This window comes from Rhincodon typus, chromosome 2, assembly GCF_021869965.1.
Source record: "Rhincodon typus isolate 14 chromosome 2, sRhiTyp1.1, whole genome shotgun sequence".
NCBI classification, from domain to species: Eukaryota; Metazoa; Chordata; class Chondrichthyes; order Orectolobiformes; family Rhincodontidae; genus Rhincodon; species Rhincodon typus.
The window spans coordinates 50,806,811-50,833,620 of record NC_063333.1 but is presented as its reverse complement, the minus strand read 5'-3'; the positions used below and the strand labels follow the sequence as shown (position 1 = coordinate 50,833,620).

Below are 26,810 nucleotides of genomic sequence, written 5' to 3'. Positions count from 1 at the left end.
TCCATCATGCTCCTGACTTGTGCCTTGTAGATGGTGGGGAGGCTTCGGAGAATCAGGAAATGAATTACTTTCAGCAAGGTTCCTAGCCTCCGAGATTCTCTTGTAGTCGTCGTATTTATTCATCTAGTCCAGTTCAGATCCTGCTGTCCCTGGAAAATGTTTTGACAGCTGCCATGTGGATTATGAACTATTAAGGCAGTGCTGTTTTTACGTTAGGCCCTCTAGCCCTCATCCCTCCTTCGTTGCCAATTCATGCCGTTATGCATCCCCAATGGGTCTAGTGCCAATTTAGTTATAACTCATGCCCACCAGTGGCGCCCCCCTTTTGCCTTACACCTTCTACAATTATGGGCAGACCACTGGAGCCATGCTGGGATGCAATAAAATAAATTTCTAAGTATCTAAAAATTGCAGCACATTATATGTGTATATACATGTATCAAGCATGTATAAATCATTGATGAAAGCCCATTTAAGTGAACTCAAATACATAATTCCCTATAAAAATAAACATATATATTCATAGTTCTACATCAAAGACAGATAATCCTGTATTAATTTCTTGCAGCCATCAAACTGTGATAATGATATGCTACAGAAGCAGGCCAGCAGTAATTACACTGTAATGATAGCACTTGAGGTTATGTCAAAAAACAGGTATTGAATTTGGAAGCACAGATTTATTCTTTTCTTCAACTCAACAGCAGGTTGTTTGCTCAAAAGTATTCTCAAATTTTAAAGGGGAGGGGATTTAAATAACCTGACCATTTCCCAGACCTTGTTAGCATTTTGTGAGCATTCACGTAAACTGTTCAAAGTTATACATCGTGCATTGTAGGTAATGGAGTTACCATCAAGTTCAAATGGCTCTGCTCAGTTAGAATTTCCCTTACGTGTGAATCACTTTCTCCTGTACACTAATGGCTAAAATAGGATCTGTCAGAAATGAGAACAAGATTTCTGGATCCCTCTGGGACAAAATATAACTTGGACTTAGCACTTCTCATTGGAAGATTAGAAGAGGGATGCTGAACAGACAGTTTAGGTTTAATTACTTGCAAAGAGAGAGCCCAAGGAGACAGCAAGGGTAGATAGTGGCAGGAAATTTTAAGATGGGCTTTTGGAAAAAGATGCAATTGAGATGTTGAAGAGGTAGTATTTTCTGAACATCAGAACTGGCCTGGTGGAGAGGAATGGTCTTTTGCTTGATATGTACTTTCTCAACTTATCAACCCAGTGTTCCATCTGCAATGCTGATCAGAATTGGCATTGAAATAACGTAAGAATAATAAGTGTTGGAGCATGAAGTTCAGAGAGCTTTAAATGACAGTGATTAAAAAGTAAAACAAATACATTGAACATTATCTAGGAGGTAGTAAAAGTAGCTAGTTTAAGATAAAGGGGATATAGATACTGGCCAAAAGAGATCAACTTGTATAACATAACTTGTTGATATGGATGGTTTAGTAAGTAGGTGTACGTGTTCCCTACTCAGGCCGTGATTAAAGGTAGCCACCCAGAGCATTCTTGATATGCATGCACAGATGAGCCCAGTGTTACATCGTGACCATGTAGAAAATAACAACGTGGGAACCCATCACAAACCTTGTCCTGGTTGTGCTGTATTTTCCCACAATTCTGCTTCTGTTTTCAACAATATAGGGATGACAGCGAGGGTCAGGAGTGGATAAGCAAAAAGTTACATCACACTAATGATTCTCCATGGTACACCATCTCCACCTACTGGTACACAAGAAGTACTTTAGAGTCCTGAGTTTGCAATATTAAGAAATTGATAAGATAGCACCAACTCATATGTAGAGTTGTAATATGATTTTGCATTAATCTCCTCACAAAATGCAAGAATTATTACAGTGTAGAAACAGGCCATTCAGCCCATCCTGCCTGTGCTGATTCTATAATCTAGTCTGGCTCTATTAATTAGTGCCAACCAATGACTTCTCCTCAAATCCTTGCAACCCATTACTATCCAAAAACACATCTAATGTCCTCTTGAATGCCTCATTTGAAACTGCCTCCACTACATTTCCAGGTAGTGTATTCCATACCTTAACAACTCGCTGTGTGAACAAGTTTTGTTTCTACATTATCCTTGCTTCATTTGTTCATTAGTTTAAATCTGCACCCTCTCTTGTTTCGTTTACAAGTGGAAACAGCTTCACTGTATCTATTCTGTTCAACCTGCTCGTGATTTGAAAATCTCAATGAAATCTCCTCTCGCCCCGTTCTCTTCACAGGCAACTGTCCCAACTTCTTTAAACTGTCCTCATAGTTGAAGTTTCTCAGCATTGGAACCATTCCAGTAAATTGCTTCTGTATTCTCTTCAATATATTTGCATCTTTTGTATAATATGACACCCACAACTGTACACAATACTCCAGCTGAGATCTCAGAATTGTCTTACATAAAAACATAGAAAAATAGAAGATAGGAGTAGGAGGAGGCCTTTCGGCCCTTCGAGCCTGCTCCGCCATTCTTCACAATCAGGGCTGATCATCCAACTCAACAGCCTAATACTGCTTTCACCCAATAACCTTTGATCCCATTTGCCCCAAGTGATATTTCCAGCTGCCTCTTGAATACATTCAATGTTTTGGCATCAACTACTTCCTGTGGTAATGAACTCCACAGGCCTCACCACTCTGTGAAATGAAGAAATGTCTCCTCATCTTGTTCAAGTTCAGCATCACTTCCTTGTTCTGTTAGTTTTTTCGCTATTAATAAAGCTAAGAATGCTGCATGCTGTAATTACTGTTACTGCCACCTGTCCTACCACCTTCAGTGATCTGGGCAAAGATACAGGTCCCTCTGCCCCTGCACCCTCTTCAACATTGTACCCATTATGTTATATCGTATCTGTGTTACACATAACCACCTCTGATCACATGCTTCAATCACTGTTTTCTCCAGTAATCCATCCAGTAGCCTTGGAACCTCAGCTGTACCATACTATTTCATTGCCCCTTCCTTGTGACTTACAGGAAGGTTTACGTTTTTATGCAACTTCACACCTTTGAGAGACTTCAAAGTTTTACAGCTGATGAATAACCATTGAAGTGTAACTCCTGTTATGTAAGAGCATGAAAAAGCCAAGTATAAAAGAAAGCCATTGAGCCTAAAGAAACTGATTTCTGTAGGAACATTACTGTCCACTGTTGCATCTGGGTAAATTATTTTAAGGCCAAGGTTCTTACGTCCATTACCTCACCTGGTAGATAATTTCCAATATTTATCATTCTTGTCTTGCAGAAAAAGAGAAACATTTTATCAAAGTAATTTGAAGAATTCCCATATAAAAGGGAACGATGTTTTTAATACTTTGTGAGCAGAGTGCTGTCATTGGAGGAGGGATTGTCTTGGAAAATACACTAGTTTGATCTGTTTAAGGGGTATATAGGTGTATCTACACCCCAAGGACTGTAATGGTTCGAGAAAGTAGCTCATCACCATCTTGATCAGGGCAATAAATGTTGACCAGCCAGTGACAACATGTCATATAAATAAAACATCTCAAATAAAATTTACTGGGAGAAGGATGGCGTTCTTACAGGGACCATTCACCTATGTTTTATGATTTACTTAAATGACTGACGGCAACCAGAGCAGTAATAGTTATACAAACAAGAACATAGCAACATTTTCAAAGAATTATTACCCGTAGCTACTTGTATTTATTTCTGATGTAATTAATATTTGCATTATTACATGGCATTGCTATCATTATAATCTTTTGGCTTTTTTTATTTGACTGTACTTTTATTCTTTCCTGACACGTTAAAAAGCACTTTCTCCATGTTAAATTCAGTTCAGTTTACTTTTGAAGGGACTTGTATTTGATATCAATTTTCAGGGTCAGTGTATGTAAAGTAAATCTCTTAGATTTTGCATCTTTGTTGATATATTGCATGCAATTACCATCAAACTGCTTTTAAACATTTCTTCTAAATTAAATAACTTTAGTTTTTTTTTAAGCTTCTTATGCAGTCTGTTTTTTTTTCCCCTTGTGTCAGCTTAGCTTTTTGCTTCTAAGGCGTAGATACATGTCTTCTTTGCCATACTATGTTCTGTAAAGAGGCCTAATGCAGCTCTACTCTGGTCATCATGGAATAAGCAAACAAATTTTATTTTTGTAGAGTGATTACTTTGGTCACTGGTGGGTTTTACAGGAGCATTTTAATGGATCCCATTCTCTGTGGAAAGAGAATAATGTGAAAGATGGGGCAGTGTTTATTTCCTAGTGATGTGAATGGTGGTTGGGGTCACCATGCTTTGACTATTTCCATACTGCCTCACATTATCAGCTCCAATTTAGACAGGCATGTATTAAGTGCAGCCAGCCAATTGTACAGCCTTTCTGATGAGCAGTGTTATTGACTTACTCTACAACATGTCACATGCATTTGAAAGATGCCACATTTGTTAAAATTACATATTTTTCAAAAAGTGTTTTATCTTTGCGTTTGTTAAAACTATACAGAAGGTCAAACCCCAATGTTTGTTTGTTCTCAATATGCAAAGACTGCTCAAAACCAAACTGCTTTAGTAACTGTCTATGTGCATAAAGATATCTTAATAAATAAAGTATATTTTTGCAATAAAAAAACAGCATGTCCAGTAAAAAGCGGAGGAAAGAATTTCACAAAGATGCGCCAAGAGTTCATGCTGTACTATCTAAACAGAATTTCAAGGCTATACAGCAACATCTCTTTTTGGGTGAGAGGGAAGGTATTGAGAACAGTGGGGAGAATTTTGATCTGGTCAGGTGACGTCAGGGAACTTTTGAAAAGGTGGCTGATTCTTTACAATGGCATATTTAAGAAGTCAAAGCTATTACATTTTGTGGGTAAGACACCACAATGTACTGGATTTGAGGAAATAGATCCTGATAATGGGGAAAAATATTTTTAGGACGAAGTTGGTGAAAATTGCTTCATTCAATTTAACACATCTTTGACCCTAAGTAACAACTTGTAAACCCATGTATATTAATAAATGATGTTCATTGTATTGGAAATTCATAATTTATTGTAACAAAAATGATTATGTATAACATTAACAGTAACAGTTGAGATGTAGTGGAATAAACTAGAAATTTGTTGTAACTCTTTATTCTTAATATATCTTTAGTTATTTTGTCTCTTATTCAATGGTTTATTTGCGTCTGTTTCCCCAGGTGAGAAGCGCGCATACCTTTCCCTGCCGAGACCAGGGGTGAGTTTTTTAAAAATTTTTAACTTAAAATCTTCATCTCAAAATTCATACTGCAATGTCACAAACTACAGGGTAATTTTGACTTAATGTAATATTGGTGATGACTCACAGACCATTTTACATCTCTCCTGTTTTGCAGTTTTGATGTAGTTAATATTAGCCTGTCTTCTAAAACACCTCGTTATCTGTTACAGATAAGAAGTAATTTCTGTAAGCACAATTTGTGAGCTGAAATATTTGTGCTTTTTATGTTTGCGCATTGTGTAGATTAGAACATAGAACATAGAACATTACAGCGCAGTACAGGCCCTTCGGCCCTTAATGTTGCGCCGACCTGTGAAACCAATCTGAAGCCCATCTAACCTAAACTATTCCATTATCATCCATATGTTTATCCAATGACCATTTAAATGCCCTTAAAGTGGGCGAGTCTACTATTTTTGCAGGCAGGGCATTCCACGCCCTTACTACTCTCTGAGTAAAGAACCTACCTCTGACATCTGTCCTATATCTATCACCCCTCAATTTAAAGCTATGTCCCCTCGTGCTAGCCATCACCATCCGAGGAAAAAGGCTCCCACTGTCCACCCTATCTAATCCTCTGATCATCTTGTATGTCTCTATCAAGTCACCTCTTAACCTTCTTCTCTCTTACGAAAAGAGCCTCAAAACCCTCAGCCTTTCCTCATAAGACCTTCCCTCCATACCAGGCAACATCCTGGTAAATCTCCTCTGCACCCTTTCCAATGCTTTCACATCCTTCCTATAATGCGGTGACCAGAACTGTACGCAATACTCCAAGTGCGGCCGCACCAGAGTTTTGTACAGCTGCAACATGACCTCATGGCTCCGAAACTCAATCCCTCTACCAATAAAACTTAACATACTGTACGCCTTCTTAACAACGCTATCAACCTGGGTGGCAACTTTCAGTGATCTATGCACATGGACACTGAGATCTTTCTGCTCATCCACACTACCAAGAATCTTACCATTAGCCCAGTACTCTGTATTCCTGTTACTCCTTCCAAAGTGAATCACCTCACACTTTTCTGCATTAAACTCCATTTGCCACCTCTCAGCCCAGCTCTGCAGCTTATCTATGTCCCTCTGTAACCTGCAACATCCTTCCGCACTATCCACAACTCCACTGACTTTGGTGTCATCCGCAAATTTACTAACCCATCCTTCTACGCCCTCATCCAGGTCATTTATAAAAATGACAAACAGCAGTGGCCCCAAAACAGATCCTTGAGGTACACCACTAGTAACTGAACTCCAGGATGAACATTTCCCATCAACCACCACCCTCTGTCTTCTTACAGCTAGCCAATTTCTGATTAGTGTGCCAGAAATGAATGGTTAACTCTTAATTGTATTGATCACTGGGAGATCTAAGATACTCAACATGTCCTCCTGCCTTCTCCAAAAAACACTAATACAACAGTGTCATGCTGAAATATACCAAAATAAAACTGAATTTCCTTTATGATGGTCATATCTCGAGTTTGTTGTCATACCCAGTATTTGCATATTATATGGACCACTCCCAGAGTGATTGTTGACAGCAGCAAACGGACTACCAATTAAAGAAACATCTGGCAACAGTAATTAAGACGTGAGATCAATTGTTATTTAACCATTTCCCACAAGTTATTAGTGAGTAATAACAGCATGTACTGGGCTAGGAGATCAATATTGCAAAATGTATTACATACTTCACGATTCTGACATTCCTGATAAGCACGATTTTAAGTGAAACATTGGTTCCTATGGAAACCAATGTCAAAACTGTAATTAGACTCTGTTGACCTTATTGAAAAAGAAACAAGTATTAAAACATAATCTCAAATTGAAATATATTATATTACTGTGTACCAAAGTAGGAATTTAACAATGAAATACTGTTTAAACTAACAAAAGTTTAAAAGCATGAAAGAACAATGTAACTATTATTTCCAGTACTTCCTTCCCACTAGTGATTGTGTTTCCTGAAACTCCTGTTCCATGATTCTCTTGGTCTCTGCTCTTTGACATGTGGGTTGTGCCCTCTCCCCAATTCCAGACTCCCCAACACCACTCCAGGCTACTGCTACTTCCATTCCTTGGACTTCCCAATCAAGATTCAGGTTCATTCAGAAGCTGGTACTCAGTTTGGAAGTGAGAGTCCTGGTTAATCAGTGGTTCTTTTTAAAAGCTGCCAGTCACCCCATCCCTCTCCTGAACCTTCACTGTGAGTGAGAGCTTTTATTCATTCATGGGGTGACGGTATCACTGTTTATTACACTTCCCTAATCCCAGAGGGCAGTTAAGATTGCAGTGGATCTGGAGTCACATGTAGGCCAGATCAGGTAAGGATGGCAGTTTCCTTCCCTAAAGGACATTAGTGAACCAGATGGTTTTTCTTCAGACAATCGACAGTGGATTCATAGTCATTATTATTTTTATTGAATTCAAATTTCGCCATCTGCATTGGCAGGATTTGACCTCTGATCCCCAGAACATTACGTGGGTCTCTGGATTAATGGCGCAGCATAATTCCACTAGGCCATCACTTCCCCACGAGGGAGGATAGAAGAGCAGCGAGGCAGGAGCAATTTTCAAAGACACTTTAAAACTAAAGGATTGAAAAAGCCCCCAAAACACTGAACCTTCAGAGTGACTGTTTCCATGACATTGTGGCTCCAGCTTTAGATCAAATCTGAATCTTGATAAGGGAGGCAGATCCAGGAGAGGGAAGCAGCATGTGAGTGAGTCAGGGACAGAGGAGAGGCCGCAACTCTGAGGTTGGGGAAGAGGGGAGGCCACAATTCCGAAGTCGGGGATGGAGGAGATGTTGCATCTTGAAGGTCAGGATCTGAGGATCCACCAGTTGAGTAAGACAGGAAACAATATTAAAACGAATCTTGAGGTGCTCAACAAGATTTCAAGCCCCATTAACTTACTGACATTAAAGAAAAACAATACTGAGCAGAGCAACTTTAAGGGAGGACTTTCTGTACATGTGAACAATGCCAGGAAAGAATAGCTAATGTTGTATGAAGTGCTGCTGTGCAGCCCTTTATGCCTTCTTGAACCATTGCAGACCATTTGGTGTAGGTAAACCCACAGTGCCTTTAGGGAGAGAATTCCAGGATTTTGACTCACAGACAGTGAAGGAACGGCGATATATTTTCAAGTCAAGAAGGTGAGTAGTTTGGAGGGGAACTTACAGGTGATGGTGTTCCCATTTGGCTGCTGCCCTTGTCCTTCTAGATGGAAATGGTTGTGCATTTGCAAGGTGCTATCGAAGGATCTTTGGTGAATTTCCACAGTGCATTTTGTAGATGGTACACACTGCTGCTACTAAGTACTGGTAGTGGAGGGAGTGGATGTTTCTGGATTTGGTGCCAATCAAGTGGGCTGGTTTATCCTGGATGGTGTCAAGTTCCTTGAGTGTTGTTGGTGCTACATTCGTCCAGGCAAGTGGGGAGTATTCCATCACACTCCAGACTTATGCATTATAGATAGTAGACAGTCTTTGGAAAGTCAGGAGATGTGTTACACCTTGCAGGATTCCTAGTTTCTGACCTGCTGTTGTAGTCATAGTATTTATAGACTGGTTTATTCCAGTTTTTGGTCAATGGTGACCTCGGGATGTTGATAGGAGGAGGAACCAGAAATGGTAATGCCATTGAATGTCAAGGGGCTATGATTTGATTCTCTCTTTTTGCAGATTGTCATTGCCTAGCACTTGGTACTTTCCTTATGGACTGCATTAGTACCTGACGAGTTACAAATGAATATTTTACATTCCTTAGCAAACATCTCCAATTCTGACGTTATGATGCAGGGCATGTCATTGATGAAGCTTGTGACATGCTGAAATCCAGTTCAAAACTAAGCACTCTTTTGCAAATTGTAGCGAATTTTTTTGAAATTATCACATCAGTGACATCATGTGTTGCAAATAACATATGACTGACAAAGAGATAGACCCTTCCATTGAACACAAACAAATCCATTCCTCAATATTTCCAAAGTTTGCTTAAGAAACTGACATATCCCATGAGAGAATTAAAAAAATACTATTGCTCGATTTAACCAGAAATTCATTGTGTCAAGTTTTCTTTCAAATCATTTCTGGCTGTTTAGTATCAGGATGTTCCTGCAGATTGTTTGAAAATGTAGTAAACCCATGTTAATTGCAATCAAGTTAGCATAAATGTATCTTAAATGTAACAAGGAATATTGTGTTTTTTAAAGTCTTCTGATGTGTAGAAACCATTCATTATCTTCCAGCTGTTTCTCTATATAAATAAATTATATTGTATGTAAATGGTGATATACGAAAATGAATATCTTTCATTTCCTTATATTTTTTTGTTTGAACCAGAAACACACTGCAAATTTGAAGACTGTTAAAGCAGTAAAGTTAGATGCTGAGGTAAGACTTTTAGTTCTGATTTGTAAAGATTGATTATTTTGCAGGAAGGAATTGGATAATTGGATGACTCTGTCAAAGAAATAACATTGATACGATGGGCTCAATGGTCATCCATATTGAACGATTCTTTAAACAATAATGGGGAAATAGGCTAGCTTTGCCTGTCAAAAGTAGAGATACATATTTCCGTACTAAAACAGCTTTATTTGTCCTGCATATGCTGAGCATCATCTAGAAGGAAAATGTTTATTTTATTGCAGGAACAGGCTAAGATAGCAAAATTAGGCTTGGAGCTGCGTTTACACACATCGGATATAGATGCGGAAACAGAAAGATGGGAAGACCAAGATAATGAAATTCTTCGTCAAGCGCAGACTATGTCCAGCATGGCATATTCTATGTATTTATTCACAAGGTAAGATTGACTCTAAAATCAGCCTTTTAGAAATAGTTTGCTTTTCTTTAAAAAAAAAAGTACTTTTAATTTCTTTTAAATATATGAAAAATAAATTAGTTGAAAATGATTAACCAGGCATTTTCTATTTGACTTTTAGTGGATATAAGAGCCTACAGGGCCAAATTGTCTTATTGGTCATCTTTAGAGAGTGTCTCAATGTCAGTCAGGCATTTTCTGCCTTGAAGTTTGGCTAATAAGGAGGAATACATGGTACATCACAGGCCCACCATGACTAACTTTCAGTCCTTTTATAAAAATAATTGGGAATTGAGGATTGTGGGCTTGTGGTAACCTGTTTGTTGTTTTCTTTGTGTACCACTTGTCTGTGAGAATTACCCAATAATGAAACCAGCTGAATCATGATCACAATCTGGGACATTCCTTTGTTGTACTTTATTATGATTATTCATTCAGAGAATGTGGGTTTTGCTGGCCGATCCAGCACTTATTGCCAGTCCTTAATTTCCCTTGTGAAGGTGAGCTGCCTTCTTGAACCACTGCAGTCCATTTTGTGTAGGTATACTCACAATGCTGTTTAGGGAGCATGTTCCAGGTCTTTAACTTGTATATTCCCAATCCTCCTCCTTTACTTAGCAATCAGCAAGGGCGATCTGTCTGTTACGTTACACTTCTCTGTCACAATACTTACAGGGTTTTTTTTCTGAACAAATTTCTTACAGCTGTTTTGCTTTTATTGAAGATTTCCTCCAACAATCCTGTTAAATAAGGAAAGATGTTTTTAAAAAGACATTGGGAATATACAAAAGAAACTTCCCACAACAGCATACACAAAATACTAGTTATTCAGAGCTTGTGACTCTCATGTTTGTAGCCTTTTTGTAATTTGACTTACACAGATGTGGCCGGTGATCATATATAGCACACTGTGTTACATTATATAATATCTCTGTCCTTATAAATCAACACATCACTAAATTATGGTGAGCAATGAAACAGAAATTCATAGAATCCTTACAGTGTGGAAGCAGGCTATTCAACCCATCAAACCCAGACCGACTCAACCCCCCACCCTATCCCTGTATCCCCACATTTCCCATTGGCTAATCCACCTAGCCTGCCCATCTCTGGACACTATGGGCAATTTAGCATGGCCAATCCACCTAACCCGCACATCTTTAGACTTTAGGAGGAAACCCACACGGACAGAACATGCAAACTCCACACACACAGTTTCCTAAGGGTGGATTCGAACCTGGGTCACTGGCACTGTGAGGCAGCAATGCTGACCACTGAGCTAACGTGCCGCCCAGTATCTGTTAGTATAATGATTTGAAACGGCTCCATCAATTGCTTGGTAAAATATTTTCACTCTGACTTTCTTTTCCCCCTTTCAGTGTGGCAATAGTTGACTCTCTTCAGTATTTTCCTCAAAACGGCTAGAATTAGAAACTAGCCATAACAATTTCTTCCCACTCTGTCACATTAACACATTCATGTCGCATCACATTGCTTCACCATGTAATCACTTGGATGTCCAAAGACACTTGGGGATGCAGGTGCATAGATCTTTAAAATGTCACAAACAGGTGCAGAAAATAATCAAGCCCGCTAATGGAATGCTGTCCTTTATATCTAGAGGATTGGAGTACAAGGATGCTGAAATTATGCTGCAGTTATACAAAATCCTGGTTAGATGCCACTTAAAGTACTGTGAGCATACTTTAGGAAGGATATATTGGCCTTGGAGGAAATACAACATAGAATTGTTACCTGGATTTCAGGGATTGTGAGGCGAGATTAGGCAAAGTGGGTCTCTTTTATTTGGAATTTAGAAGGTTAAGGGGTGACCTAATCGAAGTCTTCAGGATATTATCAGGAAATGATGGGGGAAATAAAGATAAATTAATTCCACTAGTTGGAGATTCTAGAACTGGGGGGTATGGTCTGAGAATTCAGGCCAGACCTTCACCCCCAACACCTCCCCACAGCCCTACGGCACCTTCCCCTGTAACCGGCGAAGGTACAACTCCTGCCCATTTACCTCCTCCCTCCCCAGTATCCAAGGGCCCAAACATACCTTCCAGGTGAAGCAACACTTCACCTGCACTTCCCAGAATCTAGTCTACTGCATTCGCTGCTCACAATGTGGTCTCCTCTACACTGGGGAAACGAAGCATAGACTTGGCGACCGCTTCGCAGAACATCTACGTTCTGCTCGCAAAAAAGACCCAGAACTACCTGTTGCCTGCCACTTCAATGCACCAGCCTGCTCCCTGGCCAACATCTCTGTCTGTGGCTTGCTACAGTGTTCTAGCAAAGCCCAACACAAGCTGGAAGAGCAACACCTCATTGTCTGCTTGGGGACCCTACAGCCCTCCGGACTCAATATTGAGTTCAATAATTTTAGGGCCTAAGCTCTCCCATGTCCCAGCCCCCCACCCCACACACCAGGCCTTGTAACCACATAGCCTGTCATTACACCCCCTGTTGTTAATCACTAATCGTCCCCATTAACAACTATTCACCCTCCCAGCCTGATCGTTAGCAACTCCTTTGTCTGTCCAACTGTCTTTCTCTCTCTTTGGGCTCTATCCTATCGTTTACTCCCTACCCCACCCACCTCCCTATTTTCTGCAAATAAAATGACGTTTTCCTAGCCACCAGCAGTTCTGAGGTAGGGCCACCGGACCTGAGACGTTAACTCTGTTTTTTTTCCTTCACAGATGCTGCCAGACCTGCTGAGCTTTTCCAGCAACTTTGTTTTTGTTCCTGTTTTATTTCTGGATAGATGTTAGGAAGCACTTCCACATAGAGGGTAGTAGATTTTTGAAATTCTGTTCTACAAATAGCAGTGGATGATAGATCAGTTGTTAACTTTAAATCTGAGTTAGATAAATTTTTGTTAAGTGAGGTATTAAGGAATATGGGCTAAAGGCCACAAATGAGGCATGATCTCATTGAATGGTGGAACAGGCTCGAGCCTAGACCCGTTCCTGTGTTCCTTGTTTGTAGTACTTTTTATGAGCACGATCATCAATGTACATTGTTTTGTTCATCCTATATTTGTCATTTTAAATCCACTTATTAAATATCATATTTAAACCCTTAACATTTTTAACATTAACATTTCTCTTTTATTCAGAGGAGAAGGCCTTTTGAAAACAACACAGGATTTATTTCACCAGGCGGAAGTAAGTAGATTGTTTGCTATCTCTTCATATTGTATTTGAATTGATCCTGGACCTTTCTACAATTGAAACAGTTTGGAAAAGTAATCGCTTATAAGTGCCATATTTTTCTCCTGAAAATTGCATTTGAACTATGTAGTTGTAATCCAGTTAATTTCATTTTAATTGTTTTTCGGAGACAAAAGATGTAGCTTTGTGCAAATGTAAGTATTTTACATTAATATTGTGGTCTGTGATCTGGTTTGAGCAACACACATTTGTTGGTTAAGTGAGGTGAGATTGTACAGATAAAATAGCAGGAGTGGCCATTTGGTATCTTTTTAACATCATGCAACCGTTCTGCAGCAGGAATGAAGTTCTTTGTTCAGCTGCTGTACCCATGCTCCCAAATTCCAAAGTAGAAGATGTAAAATAATTAAAGATCACTGTAGTTTATGCTGAAAATAGCTATTTCATGTGACTGCTGAGGAGGAGCATGAAACTCTGGTAATCGGTGAGGGGCAGAGATGGGGAATGGTGATGGTTCGCTTGATTCCTCTTTGCGAGTATATACTATACTGCCACATATCTCTGACAGGAGCTCTGGTCACCAAGATTCAGTTTCATTGGGAAATGGGATTGGATGTCAAAGCAGCAATGAGAGCTGAAGGGATAGACTGCTATCATTTTAATTATACTCCATTTGTGAGCATAGATAATAGTGAGGGAAAATAGCCCATTCTATCCCTATGTGAAAGTGTTAGTAGGGGAATAAAATGTAATATCTCCAAATTTGCAGATGACATAAAACTGAGTGGGAGAGTAAACTGTGAGGAAGAAATAAAGATGCTTCCGTGTGGTTTGGGCAAGTTGAGTGAGTGGACAAATGCATGGCAGATGCAGTATAATGTGAATAAATGTGAGGTTATCTACTTTGCTAGCAAAATCAGGAAGGCAGATTAATATCTGAATGGCAGTAGATTGAGAGAGGAGAATGTGCAAAGACCTAGGTACACCAGTTGCTGAACGTAAGCGTGAAGGTGCAGCAGGCAGTAGAGGGTACGAATATAAGAGCAGGGATTTTTTGCTTCATTTATGCAGGGCCTCTGTAACACCACACCTGGAATATTATGTGCAGTTTTAGTCTCCTTATCTGGGGGAGTATGCCCTTGATATAGAAGGAGTGCAGTGAGAGTTTACCACACTAATCCAGTGATGTCAGGACTGTCAAACAAGGAGAGATTGAATCAGTTCAGGTCATATTTGCTGGAAGTTCAAAAGAATGAGAGGGGTTCTCATAGAAACTTACAAAACTCTAATAGGGCTCCACAGGGTGGATGGAGGAAGAATGTTTCTGATGGAGGGCAGAGCACAGAACCAGGTATCACAGTTGAGGAATATGCAGTAAACCATTTAGGACTGAGATGAGGAGAAATTTCTTCTTTTAGAGAGTAGTGAGCCTGTGGAATAGTCTATCACAGAAAGCAGTTGATGCCAAAACATTGTATGATTTTAAGAAGGAGCTGGATATATCACTTGGAGCTAAAGGGATCAAAGGACATGGGGAAAATCAGGGATAGGTTATTAAGTTGGATAATCAGCCATGATCATAATGAATGGAGGAACGTGCTTGAAGGGCCAACTCCTGCTCCTGGTTTCTGTGTTTCTATGTTAGTAGTCATGAGCATGAAACGTTCTTGTGAAATTTATATGAATCTTCAGTGGTCATTCTGCAGGAAACCTTAAGACCAAGGGATCTCATGATGCATAAGATCCTTTAATTAATAGTCTTTAAATTTTTCACAGACTGAAGTATGAATATAATGGCCCAAATGTGAAGAGCAGATTTAGTGGAAACTTCACGTCCATAAGAACATAGTTACTTTTTTCATTGTATTTTCCTCTGTTGCAGATCTTTGCTGAAGAAGGCCTGAGATTGTATACAAATCTTCATTCTTTTTCAAATCAGGTATGCCATAGAAGAACACTGGTGAACTTGCAGTTTTATAGCACATTAAACACAAGATATACACCGCTACAAAAACAAGGATATTATTTTTGCAATGGATCATGGTTTCAATATATTTATGTATCTCCTTCATATCCAATAATAATATATGATTGTAAAGATATATAAAATACACACAAACGCTGGAAATTTGAAGTAAAAGCAGACTTATGGTTCAGTAATCACCCCTCATCAAAATAAAATGCTGTCTTCATTTATTTTCATGTAAGGTTGATACCCAAAATGTCAACCAGTTCTTTGTCTGATTTACGTGCTGTTTTCAATATTATGTTTGTTATATAAAAGCTTTGTAAAACATTTTGCATTAGGCAATGTGCTTTTTTTTAAATTGGAAGAAAAAATCGGTACTGAGCTATTCATCTTTGTAAAATCCTTATGGTTCTAATCCTCAATGGAGATAGTTTGATTTGATCATGGGTCACATTCATATGCAATTGTACATGACAGACACTTGTTGGCATGTGAACATCAATTTCTATTTTAAATTCATTACAATCCATTATTTTAAAATCAATGTTAATTCTCTTTTCACTGACCTGTGTCCTGTAGGTATACAGTGGCAAAATGCTGGGCTCAAATTCTTATTTATATGCACGTCATGCTCTGCAGAAGGTTGAAGAATAACATAATTATCATGGATAGATATCCTTGATCTTCATTTTATTGGCTATGTAACTAATGTGTTTATTAGCTGTAAAATCTAATCTGAAGAAACTAGGTTTATTTAACGTGACAATGATGTGTGTGCACAAATAACCAGCAGGCTGTTTTAAAAGTCTTAAACATTTAATTTAGCCTTCAATATTAGAAGTTAATTTCAAATGATGAATTAACACAGTTTTTAATCTGTTTCCATGCAACGTGTTCTGTTAGTGACCTAAAACTGAATTAAGTGTCTTTTCTGTCCTCAGTTGGAAGATGACGAGAAAGCAATTCTGACGATGGAGACAGAGAAATTTCCTTCCTTATGTCAACAGCTACAGATGTCCAGCAAAACTCCTGTTCATGGCAAAGCTGCCATTTTCGCTAAGGTCAGTGTTTTCATTATATGGAATGATGGTTAGAAGGTGGGTTAAAAATTGCAATTTCATATTGGACATCCAAACCTAATAAATATCACCAATCTGTCATTTACCTGATAAGCTGCCTGTACGTTACTGCAGCTATGAGTGACCTGTTATTCGACTTCAGTGTAAGGCAACATTCTAACCTGTAGAGTGGAGTTGTTCAATGGGATTTTAATGCTTGCCAAACTTGTGGTGATCAGGTCATGATATTCCTCAAATGATACAAAATATATGCAATACTTTATTGAAAAAATGTGTAACCTTTAAAAATAGTTCTGGGATTTATTTAAATTATTTAACCTACTTTTCTAACCAATGTGTTCAGAGATGTTCCTCTCTGGACCAGATGGGACTTGAACCCAGGCCTCCCAGCCAAGGGGTAGAGACACTTCCAACTGCACCATAAACCTTTAGCAATGAAGACCAATACATTGACAGCCATAGCCAGGACAATAGCTTCTAAAGGGTTTTGGAACACGTGTCTTCACAAAGCAAGCCTGAAAAATGCAATCTCAAAGGGTGGTGACAACATTTTAACCGATAGAACTAGAATTAACTTTCTTGACACACGTACTCAGATGAGTACAGTGAAAGGTTTACATGTCACCACTTCCGGCATCATCTTAGGTACAAAGGTATACAATTGTAAGTACAGATTCTTAGGGAATAAAAAGAGAAATAAAAAGAAGTCCAGCATTACAGATCATAGGAATAAATTAGAAAATAGATAAGAAGCCTTTCAACCCAGTTCTCACCAGCACCTAGCTTGAGTCCGCACCAGACCCTGACTCCCGACCAGGCTGGGCTTCACCTTGAGGCTCTCTAGGCTGGGCGACTGTTCTACAACCATCTCGAGGCCGGAGATCCATGCTGAGGCCACGCTGGGCTGAGAGATCGCCATGCTGGGCCGCCCAGAGATCGCTACTCCAGGCCGCTGAGAGACCACCATGCTGGGCCGCCCAGAGATCGCCACTCCAGGCTGCTGAGAGACCGCCATGCTGGGCCGCCCAGAGATCGCCACTCCAGGCCGCTGAGAGACCGCCATGCTGGGCCGCCCAGAGATCGCCACTCCAGGCCGCTGAGAGACCGCCAAGCCAGGCCGAGCGATCACCACACCGGACCCACAAGACATTGCAATACCAGGCCGAGAGGCCACCATGCTTTGCCGAGAGATTGCCACACCAGACAGTGGATAGCGTGTCCCAGTTTGTTTCAAATAAAATAGAGGCCATTTACACTTCAAGAAATTTATGAGTATCAATGGCCAGAATCTTATAAGTGTCAGAGCAACTTGAACTCTGGCAAGATGTTGGGCAGAATGGGATAAGAAATCTGCTGTGGTTCAGAAATCCACTGTGGTCCAATTCAACATCAGAAGCATCTTATCCCATCTTTTCTGCTTCTCACAAGCAGCGTGGCAATCTTGTTGCTAGGCAGCAGTGAATTTCCCAATTAAAGGGGATTATTGCTTGTTAAATATGTTGTTAGTGGCACAACTCCTCTCATTAATATTTAGCTTCCTTTCTTACCAAATGCAGCAAACAACAGATCCATGGCCAGTTCACTATACAGAAGGTCTTTGGATTGATGGTTGCCACAAACCCAATGAACGTCACTGGCTTATATTGATGGAATTACTTTTTTAGGATCTTTGAGCCATTTTTCTTGTGCTGCCAAGAAATGTCTGAGGCAACAAGGAACGTTCAGCCTTTTCTCCTTCACTATTGGAAATGAAAGCTTGGTAGACTTGTGGTGTTCCCAGTTAGGTTGTCATTGCTAAACGCTGTCAGCTTGGACATAACAGCTACAGTTTTTGCGATGCAGTGCATGCTGATATCAGCATCAAGTGACAGATTATTGATGATTGTAGAACCTGGAATGTGACCTGTGAATATCCTCCAGTGTTAAATTATTAATATTGATAGACAGCAATATGGTATATCCCAGATCATGACTTTTGCTTTCATAATGCGGGTAGTTAAGCCAAACTCTTTACAGGGCACTGTCCATTGGTCCCTGAAGGTGTTCCTCACGATAGAATGCTCGAGTGGTGTCATCAGTGATGCAGTGAACAAATCATAGATTAAGGTTAAGTGGTGACTGATCACCTGCATTTAATGACCTACCCCCTGGGATGTTAAAAGAAATAGCAATCTAAAAGAGAAAATTATAGTTTTTCATCTTCTGGAACAGTTCCGAAAGATTCGAAGGTGGCAAACATAGCTGAAACATTTAAGAAAAAAAGAGAAAACAGCATTTTAAAAAATGTTTTGAAGAATGGGAGGTGATCTAATTGAAACAAATGCAGTTTTCAAGGAATTTTTTACAGAATAGATGCTGAGGAAATATCTCCTATTTGGGGAATCTAGAAAATGGATTCACATTTTCAGAATAAGGAGTTGATTACTGAACACCGAGAGGAATCAAGAACTTTCTTCACTCAAAGGATTTTGAATCATTGGAAATCTCTATCTCAGAGAGCAGTGGATATGCAGTCATTGAGTATTTTCAAGAGAAGTTGCTAGAGTTATAGGTACTAAGGAAATTAACGGATATGGTATTAGTACAGGGAAGTGGCGTTGAGATAGATAGAAGCTCCGACTTATTGAATGGCAGAATAAGCAAACAGCCAAATGCCTAATCTGGATCCTGTTTCTTATGCTGCTACCTGTGAAATATTTAAAGCAAATTGGGTTGCTTGAGGATAAATGATTCACAGAAGAAAAGTACTGATTTCAGTCAATATCCAATCCCATTTGGTGAACGTGCATTGGAAAGAAATCTTTGTAGAGGAATTTCTTATGTGTGTGTCAATAGTAGCTTTAATAAAATTTCATTAAGTATTCATATTATTCTTTCACATTATTCTATATTTTCAGGTTGACACTGCCATTCAGGAAACTAAGAATATAATGACCGTGTTGATGAAGGTTCTCTCTCTTTGTTACAAACTGTTAAAAAAGGTAAGACAATGAACTGAAATTGCACATAAAAGTAGCTGATTGGCCCATTTATCGATAATGAAGCATTTCAGGATAGAAAGGTTGAACCTTCTTTGCACAAAACAGCATTGCTAAAAATGTAGAAACTGCAAGTCTGAAATAAAAACTGAAAATGTTGGAAACTGACTTCTGATGACAGGTCATTGGCCTGAAATATTAACTCTCCACAGATGCTGCTTGACTTGCTGAGTCCTTCCAAGAGTTTCTGTTTTTAGTTTATAATTGGGGATTATGTTCAGAATAGGAATTCTATTTAAAACTAATTTAGTTCATTGTCAGAAGGCTGTGGGGTTCAAGCTTCAATAGTGAATTGAGCACATAATCGTGACTCGAGAATGTATTTCTTCAGTGCAGTCCTGAGAGATTGTCAGAAGTGCCGTATCTTTCACATTACCTTCAACCAAAGCCCAGGTCATCTGTTCACTGTCAAAACAGATACATTGGTCATTCATCTTATTGCTATGTATGATGCGTTTTTTAAAAAGGCTGTTATTAATTATCCATGTATAGTATTAGCTGGCCATTAATGACATTGCTGTTTGTGGAATTTGGTGTTCACAAATTTGTGATTTAGATGGGAATTGACAGAGTCGATGCTGAGAAAATATTTCTCCAGTGGGAGAGACAAGAAAGAAAAGTTCCTGCTTTCAAAAATAAGGGATCGCCCACTTAAGGCATTTTTTTCTCAGATAGTGGATGGTCTGTGGAATTCTCTTCACCATATTGTCCCACAGGTATGAGGCACTTGCTCCCTGCGTGGATGAGGAACAGGGCTGCAGGAAAGATGAATCAACTGGCAAAGGCACCATGGTCCAGGAGGCCATTCAAGAGGGGGGGGCAAAAAGACAGATTGTAGTTGTAGGGGATTCCATCATCAGGGGGATAGACAGTATCCTTTGCGAACAGGATAGAGAATCTCGCATGGTGTGTTGCCTGCCTGGTGCCAGGGTGCGAGACATCTCTGACCGGCTTGAGAGGATACTAGAGAGGGAGGGGGAGGATCCAGTTGTTGTGGTCCACATAGGTACCAACAACGTAGGCAGGACTAGGAAAAAAGACCTGTTTCGGGATTATGAAAAGCTAGGAACAAAATTAAAAAACAGGTCTTCAAGGGTCATAATCTCTGGATTGCTGCCCGAGCCATGTGCAAATTGGCATAGGGAGGCGAGGATCAGGGAAGTAAACACGTGGCTAAAAGAGTGGTGTGGGAAAGAGGGTTTCCTTTTCATGGGGCACTGGCATCAGTTCTGGGACAGGAGGGATCTGTACCTCTGGGATGGACTTCACCTGAACAGGGCCAGGTCCAGTGTTCTGGCAAAAAGGGTAAATAGGGTTGTTAATAGGACTTTAAACTAGTAAGTAGGGGGGAAGGGAGAAGTGAGCGCAGAGGGAGAATAACAATTAATGTAAGGCAAAGCAGCAGGTTAGCAGGTGTCGAGGAAGCTTCAACTCCATTGAAAATTAGGAAAAAAGTTAAAGGGAAGGAGAACTCAAGAGCTGTTAGTAATGGAGGTAATAGGACCCAAAAAGAAGGTGCAAAAACTAGCATAAGGGCACTTTATCTGAATGCTTGGAGCATTTGAATCAAGGTGGATGAGTTGACGGTGCAAATCATGGCAAATGGGTACGACTTAGTGGCCATTACAGAGACATGGTTACAGGATGGTCATGACTGGGGGTTGAATATCCAGGGGTATCAAACTGTTCGGAAGGACAGACAGGAAGGTAAGGGAGGTGGTGTTGCTCTGATTTTTAAGGATGATATCAGGGCGGTAGTGAGAGATGATACAGGTTCTACTGAACAAAACATTGAATCCATTTGGGTGGAAATTAGGAATAGCAGGGAGAAGAAGTCACGGATAGGTGTGGTCTATAGGCCACCAAATAATGACATCGTGGTGGGGCGGGCAATAAACATAGAAATAGCTAATGCATGTAAAAATGGTCCAGCAATTATCATGGGGGATTTTAATCTACATATCAATTGGTCAAACCAGGTCGGTCATGGCAGCCTTGAGGAGGGGTTCATAGAATGCGTCCGTGATAATTTCCTTGAACAATATGTAATGGAACCTACGAGGGAGCAAGCTATCCTAGATCTAGTCCTGTGTAATGAGACAGGAATAATTAATGATCTTACAGCTAGGGATCCTCTTGGAAGGAGCGATCACAGTATGGTCGAATTTAAAATACAGATGGAGTGTGAGAAGGTTAAATCCAATACCTATGTCCTGTGCTTAAACAAAGGAGACTATGAAGGAATGAGGGGGGGATTAGCTAAGGTAGAATGGGAGCAAAATCTTTATGGTGGGTCAATTGAGGAACAGTGGAGGACTTTCAAAACGATTTTTCACAGCGCTCAGCAGAAGTATATTCCAGTGATAAGGAGGAACTGTAGGAAAAGAGAGAGCCAGCCATGAATGTCTAAGGAAATAAAGGAAAGTATCAGATTGAAAAAAAAACATACAAAAAAGCAAAGAGTAGTGGGAAACTAGTAGACTGGGAAATCTTTAAAGGCCAACAGAAAGCTACAAAAAAGTTATAAAGAAAAGTAAGATAGATTATGAGACTAAATTAGCTCAGAATATAAAAACAGGCAGCAAAAGTTTCTATAAATATGTAAATCGTAAAAAAGTGGTGAAGGTAAACATTGGTCCTTTAGAGGATGAGAAGGCCAATTTAATAACTGGGAATGAGGAAATAGCCGAGACATTAAACAGTTATTTCGTGTCGGTCTTCACACTGGAAGACACAGATAACATGCCGAAAACTAATGGCAAGAAGGTTATAGCAGGTGAGGACCTAGAAACTATCATTATCACTAAGGAGGCAGTGCTGGGCAAGCTAATGGGGCTAAAGGTAGACGAGTCTCCTGGCCCTGATGAAATGCATTCTAAGGTACTAAAAGAGGTGATGGGCGAAATAGCAAATGCACTAGTAATTATTTACCAAAATTCATTGGACTCTGGGGTGGTTCTCGCAGATTGAAAAACAGCCAATGTGACGCCTCTGTTTAAAAAAGGAAGTAGACAAAAAGCAGGTAACTATAGGCCAGTTAGCTTAACTTCGGTAGTGGGGAAAATGCTTGAATCTATCATTAAGGAAGAAATAGCAAGACATCTGGATATAAATTGTCCTATTGGGAACACCCAGCATGGGTTCATGAAGAGTAGGTCATGTTTAACTAATTTGGTGGAATTCTTTGAGGACATTACTTGCATGGTGGACAATGGGAAACCTGTGGATGTGGTGTATCTGGATTTCCAGAAGGCATTTGACAAGGTGCCACACCAAAGGCTGCTACATAAGATAAAGTTGCACGGTATTACAGGTAATGTATTGGCATGGATAGAGGATTGGTTGACCAGTAGAAAGCAGAGTAGGGGTAAATGGGTGTTTTTCTGGTTGGCAGTCAGTAGCTAGTGGTGTGCCTCAGGGATCAGTGTTGGGACCGCAATTGTTTACAATTTACATTGATGATTTGGAGTTGGGGACTAAGTGTGCTGTGTCAAAATTTGCAGATGACACTAAGGTGAGTGGTAGAGCAAAGTGTGCAGAAGACACTGAAAGTCTGCAGAGGGATATAGATAGTCTAAGTGAGTGGGCAAAGGTCTGGCAGATGGAGTACAATGTTGATAAGTATGAAGTCATCCATTTTGGTAGGAATAACAGCAAAATGGACAATGTTTTAAATGGTAAAAAATTGCAACACGCTGCTGTGCAGAGGGACTTGGATGTCCTTGTGCATGAATCGCTAAAAGTAGGATTGCAGGTGCAGCAGGTAATTAAAAAGGCAAATGGAATTTTGTCTGCCATTGCTAGAGGGATGGAGTTTAAAAACAGGGAGGCTATGCTGCAGCTGTATAGGGTCCTGGTGAGGCCACAGCTGGAGTACTGTGTGCAGTTTTGGTCTCCTTACTTGAGAAGAGATATACTAGCACTGGAGGGGGTGCAGAGGAGATTCACTCGGTTGATTCCAGAGTTGAGAGGGTTGGATTATGAGGAGTGAGTAGACTGGGCTTATACTCATTGGAATTCAGAAGAATGAGGGGAGATCTTATAGAAACATATAAGATTATGAAGGGAATAGATAAAGTGGAGGCAGGGAGGTTGTTTCCACTAGCAGGTGAAACTAGGACTAGAGGGCATCGCCTCAAAATAAAGGGAAGCAGATGTAGGACTGAGGTCAGGAGGAACTTCTTCACCCAAAGGGTTGTGAATCTGTGGAATTCCCTGCCCAGTGAAGCACTTGAAGCTACCTCGCTGAATGTTTTTAAGGCAAGGCTGGATAAATTTTTGAACAGTAAAGGAATTAAGGGTTATGGTGTGCGGGCGGGTAAGTGGAGCTGAGTCTCAAAAAGATCAGCCATGATCTTATTGAATAGCGGGGCAGGCTCGAGGGGCCGGATGGCCTACCCCTGCTCCTTGTTCTTATGTCCAACAGTAACAGAGGCAGGTTAATCAAATATCTTTAAGGTTGAGTTAGTTATCTTTAATATACCTGTTCATAGGATGAGGACATTGCTAGTTGATTGGTTATTGCTCATCCCTCGTTGCCCTTAAGCTGAATGAAAGATTTAAAAGGTTAAGAGTCAACCACATTGCTGTGCATGTGGAGTCACATGTAGGCCAGACCAGGTAAGGATGGTTGCTCTCCTGAGTGAATTCGCTGTGTCTTCACAACAATCACCGTTTTCCATTACACTAGCTTCTAATTCCAGGGTTTTTTTTAATTATTGAATTCAAATTTCATCATTTGTTATGGTGAACATGGGTTCTGGATTGCTAATTCAGTGATATTAGCACCATTCCACCACCTCTTCTTGATTGACAAGGAGTCACAGGGTATGGGGTAGTCAGGAAAGTGTAGTTCAGATCACAGTCAGATCAGCCATGATCTTATCAAATGGCAGAGCAAGCTCAAGAGGTTGAATGGCCTACTCCTGCTCCTTTGTGCATAAGAATGAATGTTCATTGTCAGAATATTAGGAGGGCACAGCAATAAGTGAATTGTTCTTTATCCAACCAGTTTGGGTACAAGGAGAATCTACTGTGATTCCTGCCCATCCCCATGCTGAAATACTAGCCTTATATTGGCAAAATCATATGCTCGAGGCCACATTTAAGGGGAGGCGATGGCCTAGTGGTATTACTGTTAATCCAGAGACCCAGATAATCTGGGGACCCAGGTTTGAATCCTACCATGGCAGATGGTGGAATTTGAATTCAAGAAAAATATCTGGAATTAAGAATCTAATGATGACCGCGAATCCATTGTCGTTTGTTGGAAAAACCCATCTGGTTCACTAATGTCCTTCAGGGAAGGAAACTGCCATCCTTACCTGGTCTGGCCTACATGTGACTTCAAACCCAGAGCAATGTGGTTGACTCTTAACTGCCCTCTGTGCAATTAGGGATGGGCAATAAATGCTGCCTAGCCAGCGACACCCTCATCCCCTGAATGAATAGAAAAAACATTTTTAAGATGAGAGGAGAGAGATTTAAAAAAAAATGAGGCAATTTTTTTACACAGAGGGTAGTTCTCGTGTGGAATGAATGTCCTGAGGAAATGATGGATGCAGGTACAATTACAACGTCTAAAAGACATTTGGATAAGTACGTGAATAGGAAAGCTTTGGAGGGATATGAGCCAGGAGCAGGCAGGTGGGACTAGTGTCTTTTGGAATTAAGTTCGGCATGGACCAAAGGATGGACCAAAGGGTCTGTTTCCATGCTGTATAACTCTGTGATGACATGAACACCAAAAACACCAGTGTTAGATAAAATGCAGCATATATTTATTCACAGAATGTAAACTGTAATTTTGCGTTCAACTGTTGTGGCTGTCAAGGATCTGTAATTGTTTTCATATTTTTTGCAGTGTAAAGTGGATCAAACATTCATGGGTTCTCCCCACAGCTGGAGAGGAAATCAGCTGCAGATGGTTTCAAATGGTGAGAGCTTAGATGGTCAGAATACAAATACATTTGGTGTGAAATCTCTGGAAAGGCACATGGCAAATTTAACATTCTTAGAAAGCAAATGATGGGACAAGTCCTATAGTGGCTATAACACTATTAAAAAGCAAATGTCACATGTACTGTAAACTCTGTACAGTTTTAGCTGCAAACTATCGGCTCATGGTTTGTTAAATTTGTAGTACTTAATGTGGCTGAAAATGGGTGTTATCCCTGACAGATTCCACCACTTGGAGTTGTGATCGTTTCAAGCCTCCTACTTTAAACAGTATTTTTTTCCTTTGGCTCTGTAGTATTTTAAGTAACACCTAATGGAATAGCTACATATCTTGGTTAAATATCTTCTCGGAAATGTGTTCATGGAGTTTTTTCTTTCTTAGCCTGCTGATACATTGTCTTGATCCATTTGTGAATGTTACTGATGCGATTAGTCCTTTGATGCTGCTATGGTCAAAAATATGTAAGAGCATAAACTGGATTTTACAGGCATACATTACTGCTGTGTGAAATAACTAAACCAAATTATTATATTTGCAGGCAGGCTATTGCAACAAACTTGATAATTTGGGTGCACCCAAATCAAAAAAGTCTGTATCGCTGTTTTATTTTCTTCTGCTTCTCCCTATTCAAGTTGTAAATTTTCAGGAGAAAGGCCCAAGCTTCCTTTCAGTCAAATTTGTACCAAAACAATTGAGACTATCTTGTTTTCTGTGTCAGACTAAGTTTGTGTGTTTTTTCTCCCCTACTACCTACAAAGTTCTTGATAACAGATATAAATTTATTTTGAAAGTATGTATTTTGTGTTTAGGAAGAACAGCAATCAAACAGATCACAAGTTTTAGAGGACAGGTATTTTAATGAATCGAACTCTTAAATATGTTCTATCCCTCCATCACCTTCTTCACCCCATGAACTCTATACCTAATGTCACTATTTTTCTGGTGATTTTGATATGCAGTGCAGTGGGGTTGGAATGTTGATGCATGAACCACTGGAAATATTTAGTATAAAGAACTTCTACTGGATTTGTATTAACTGTAAAGGCAGTTTTTAAAACAAAACTTCTCTTACAATTAACATGTAAAGTTTTATATTTTTAAAATAAAATTCTAATTCGTTAATCTTCATCACCTTTTGTGTATTGTTTATTGAATTTCATACTCTCAAAAGAAAGTATGTTAGTAATATAAATATTAGTCAGATTTATTTATTGTTGTGTCTGCCATAAGAAGTCTATTTCTGATGCCCTTGCTCATAGAAGAATCCCTATTGTGTGGAAGCAGGCCATTCAGCCCATTGAGTCCACACTGACCTTCTGAAGAGCATCCCACCCAGAGTAACCACATCCCTGTAACCCTGCATTTCCCAAGGGTAATCTGCCTAGCCTGCACACCCTTGGACACTGTGGGAAATTTAGCATGGCCAATCTACCTAACTGCACATCTTTGGATTGTAGGAGGAAGCCCATGCAGACACAGAGAGAATGTGCA

The 26,810-nt window shown here is 39.8% G+C and overlaps 1 protein-coding gene and 1 long non-coding RNA gene across 5 annotated transcripts in view; one reads left to right on the top strand and one right to left on the bottom strand.

The window, feature by feature from the left end:
• The window catches only part of ctnnal1 (catenin (cadherin-associated protein), alpha-like 1), a 298,283-nt gene extending 271,927 nt beyond the window's left edge, over positions 1–26,356 (top strand). For 3 of the 4 annotated variants that reach the window (XM_048617642.1, XM_048617652.1, XM_048617650.1), the window contains 8 exons: positions 5,196–5,233; positions 9,609–9,659; positions 9,920–10,074; positions 13,220–13,268; positions 15,157–15,213; positions 16,185–16,304; positions 19,220–19,303; positions 25,224–26,356. In XM_048617642.1, coding sequence (XP_048473599.1) covers positions 5,196–5,233; positions 9,609–9,659; positions 9,920–10,074; positions 13,220–13,268; positions 15,157–15,213; positions 16,185–16,304; positions 19,220–19,303; positions 25,224–25,388 — 719 coding nt within the window. In that variant the 3' untranslated portion in view covers positions 25,389–26,356. The remainder of the gene's footprint in view (positions 1–5,195; positions 5,234–9,608; positions 9,660–9,919; positions 10,075–13,219; positions 13,269–15,156; positions 15,214–16,184; positions 16,305–19,219; positions 19,304–25,223) is intronic. The other variant, XM_048617645.1, reaches the window with a different exon arrangement.
• On the bottom strand, positions 10,488–15,854 carry LOC125487177. The gene is made up of 2 exons (XR_007265699.1): positions 15,810–15,854; positions 10,488–10,832 (listed from the first exon to the last, which is right to left on the bottom strand). It is a non-coding gene; the product is annotated as an uncharacterized LOC125487177 (long non-coding RNA).
• Positions 26,357–26,810: the final 454 nt, after the last annotated feature.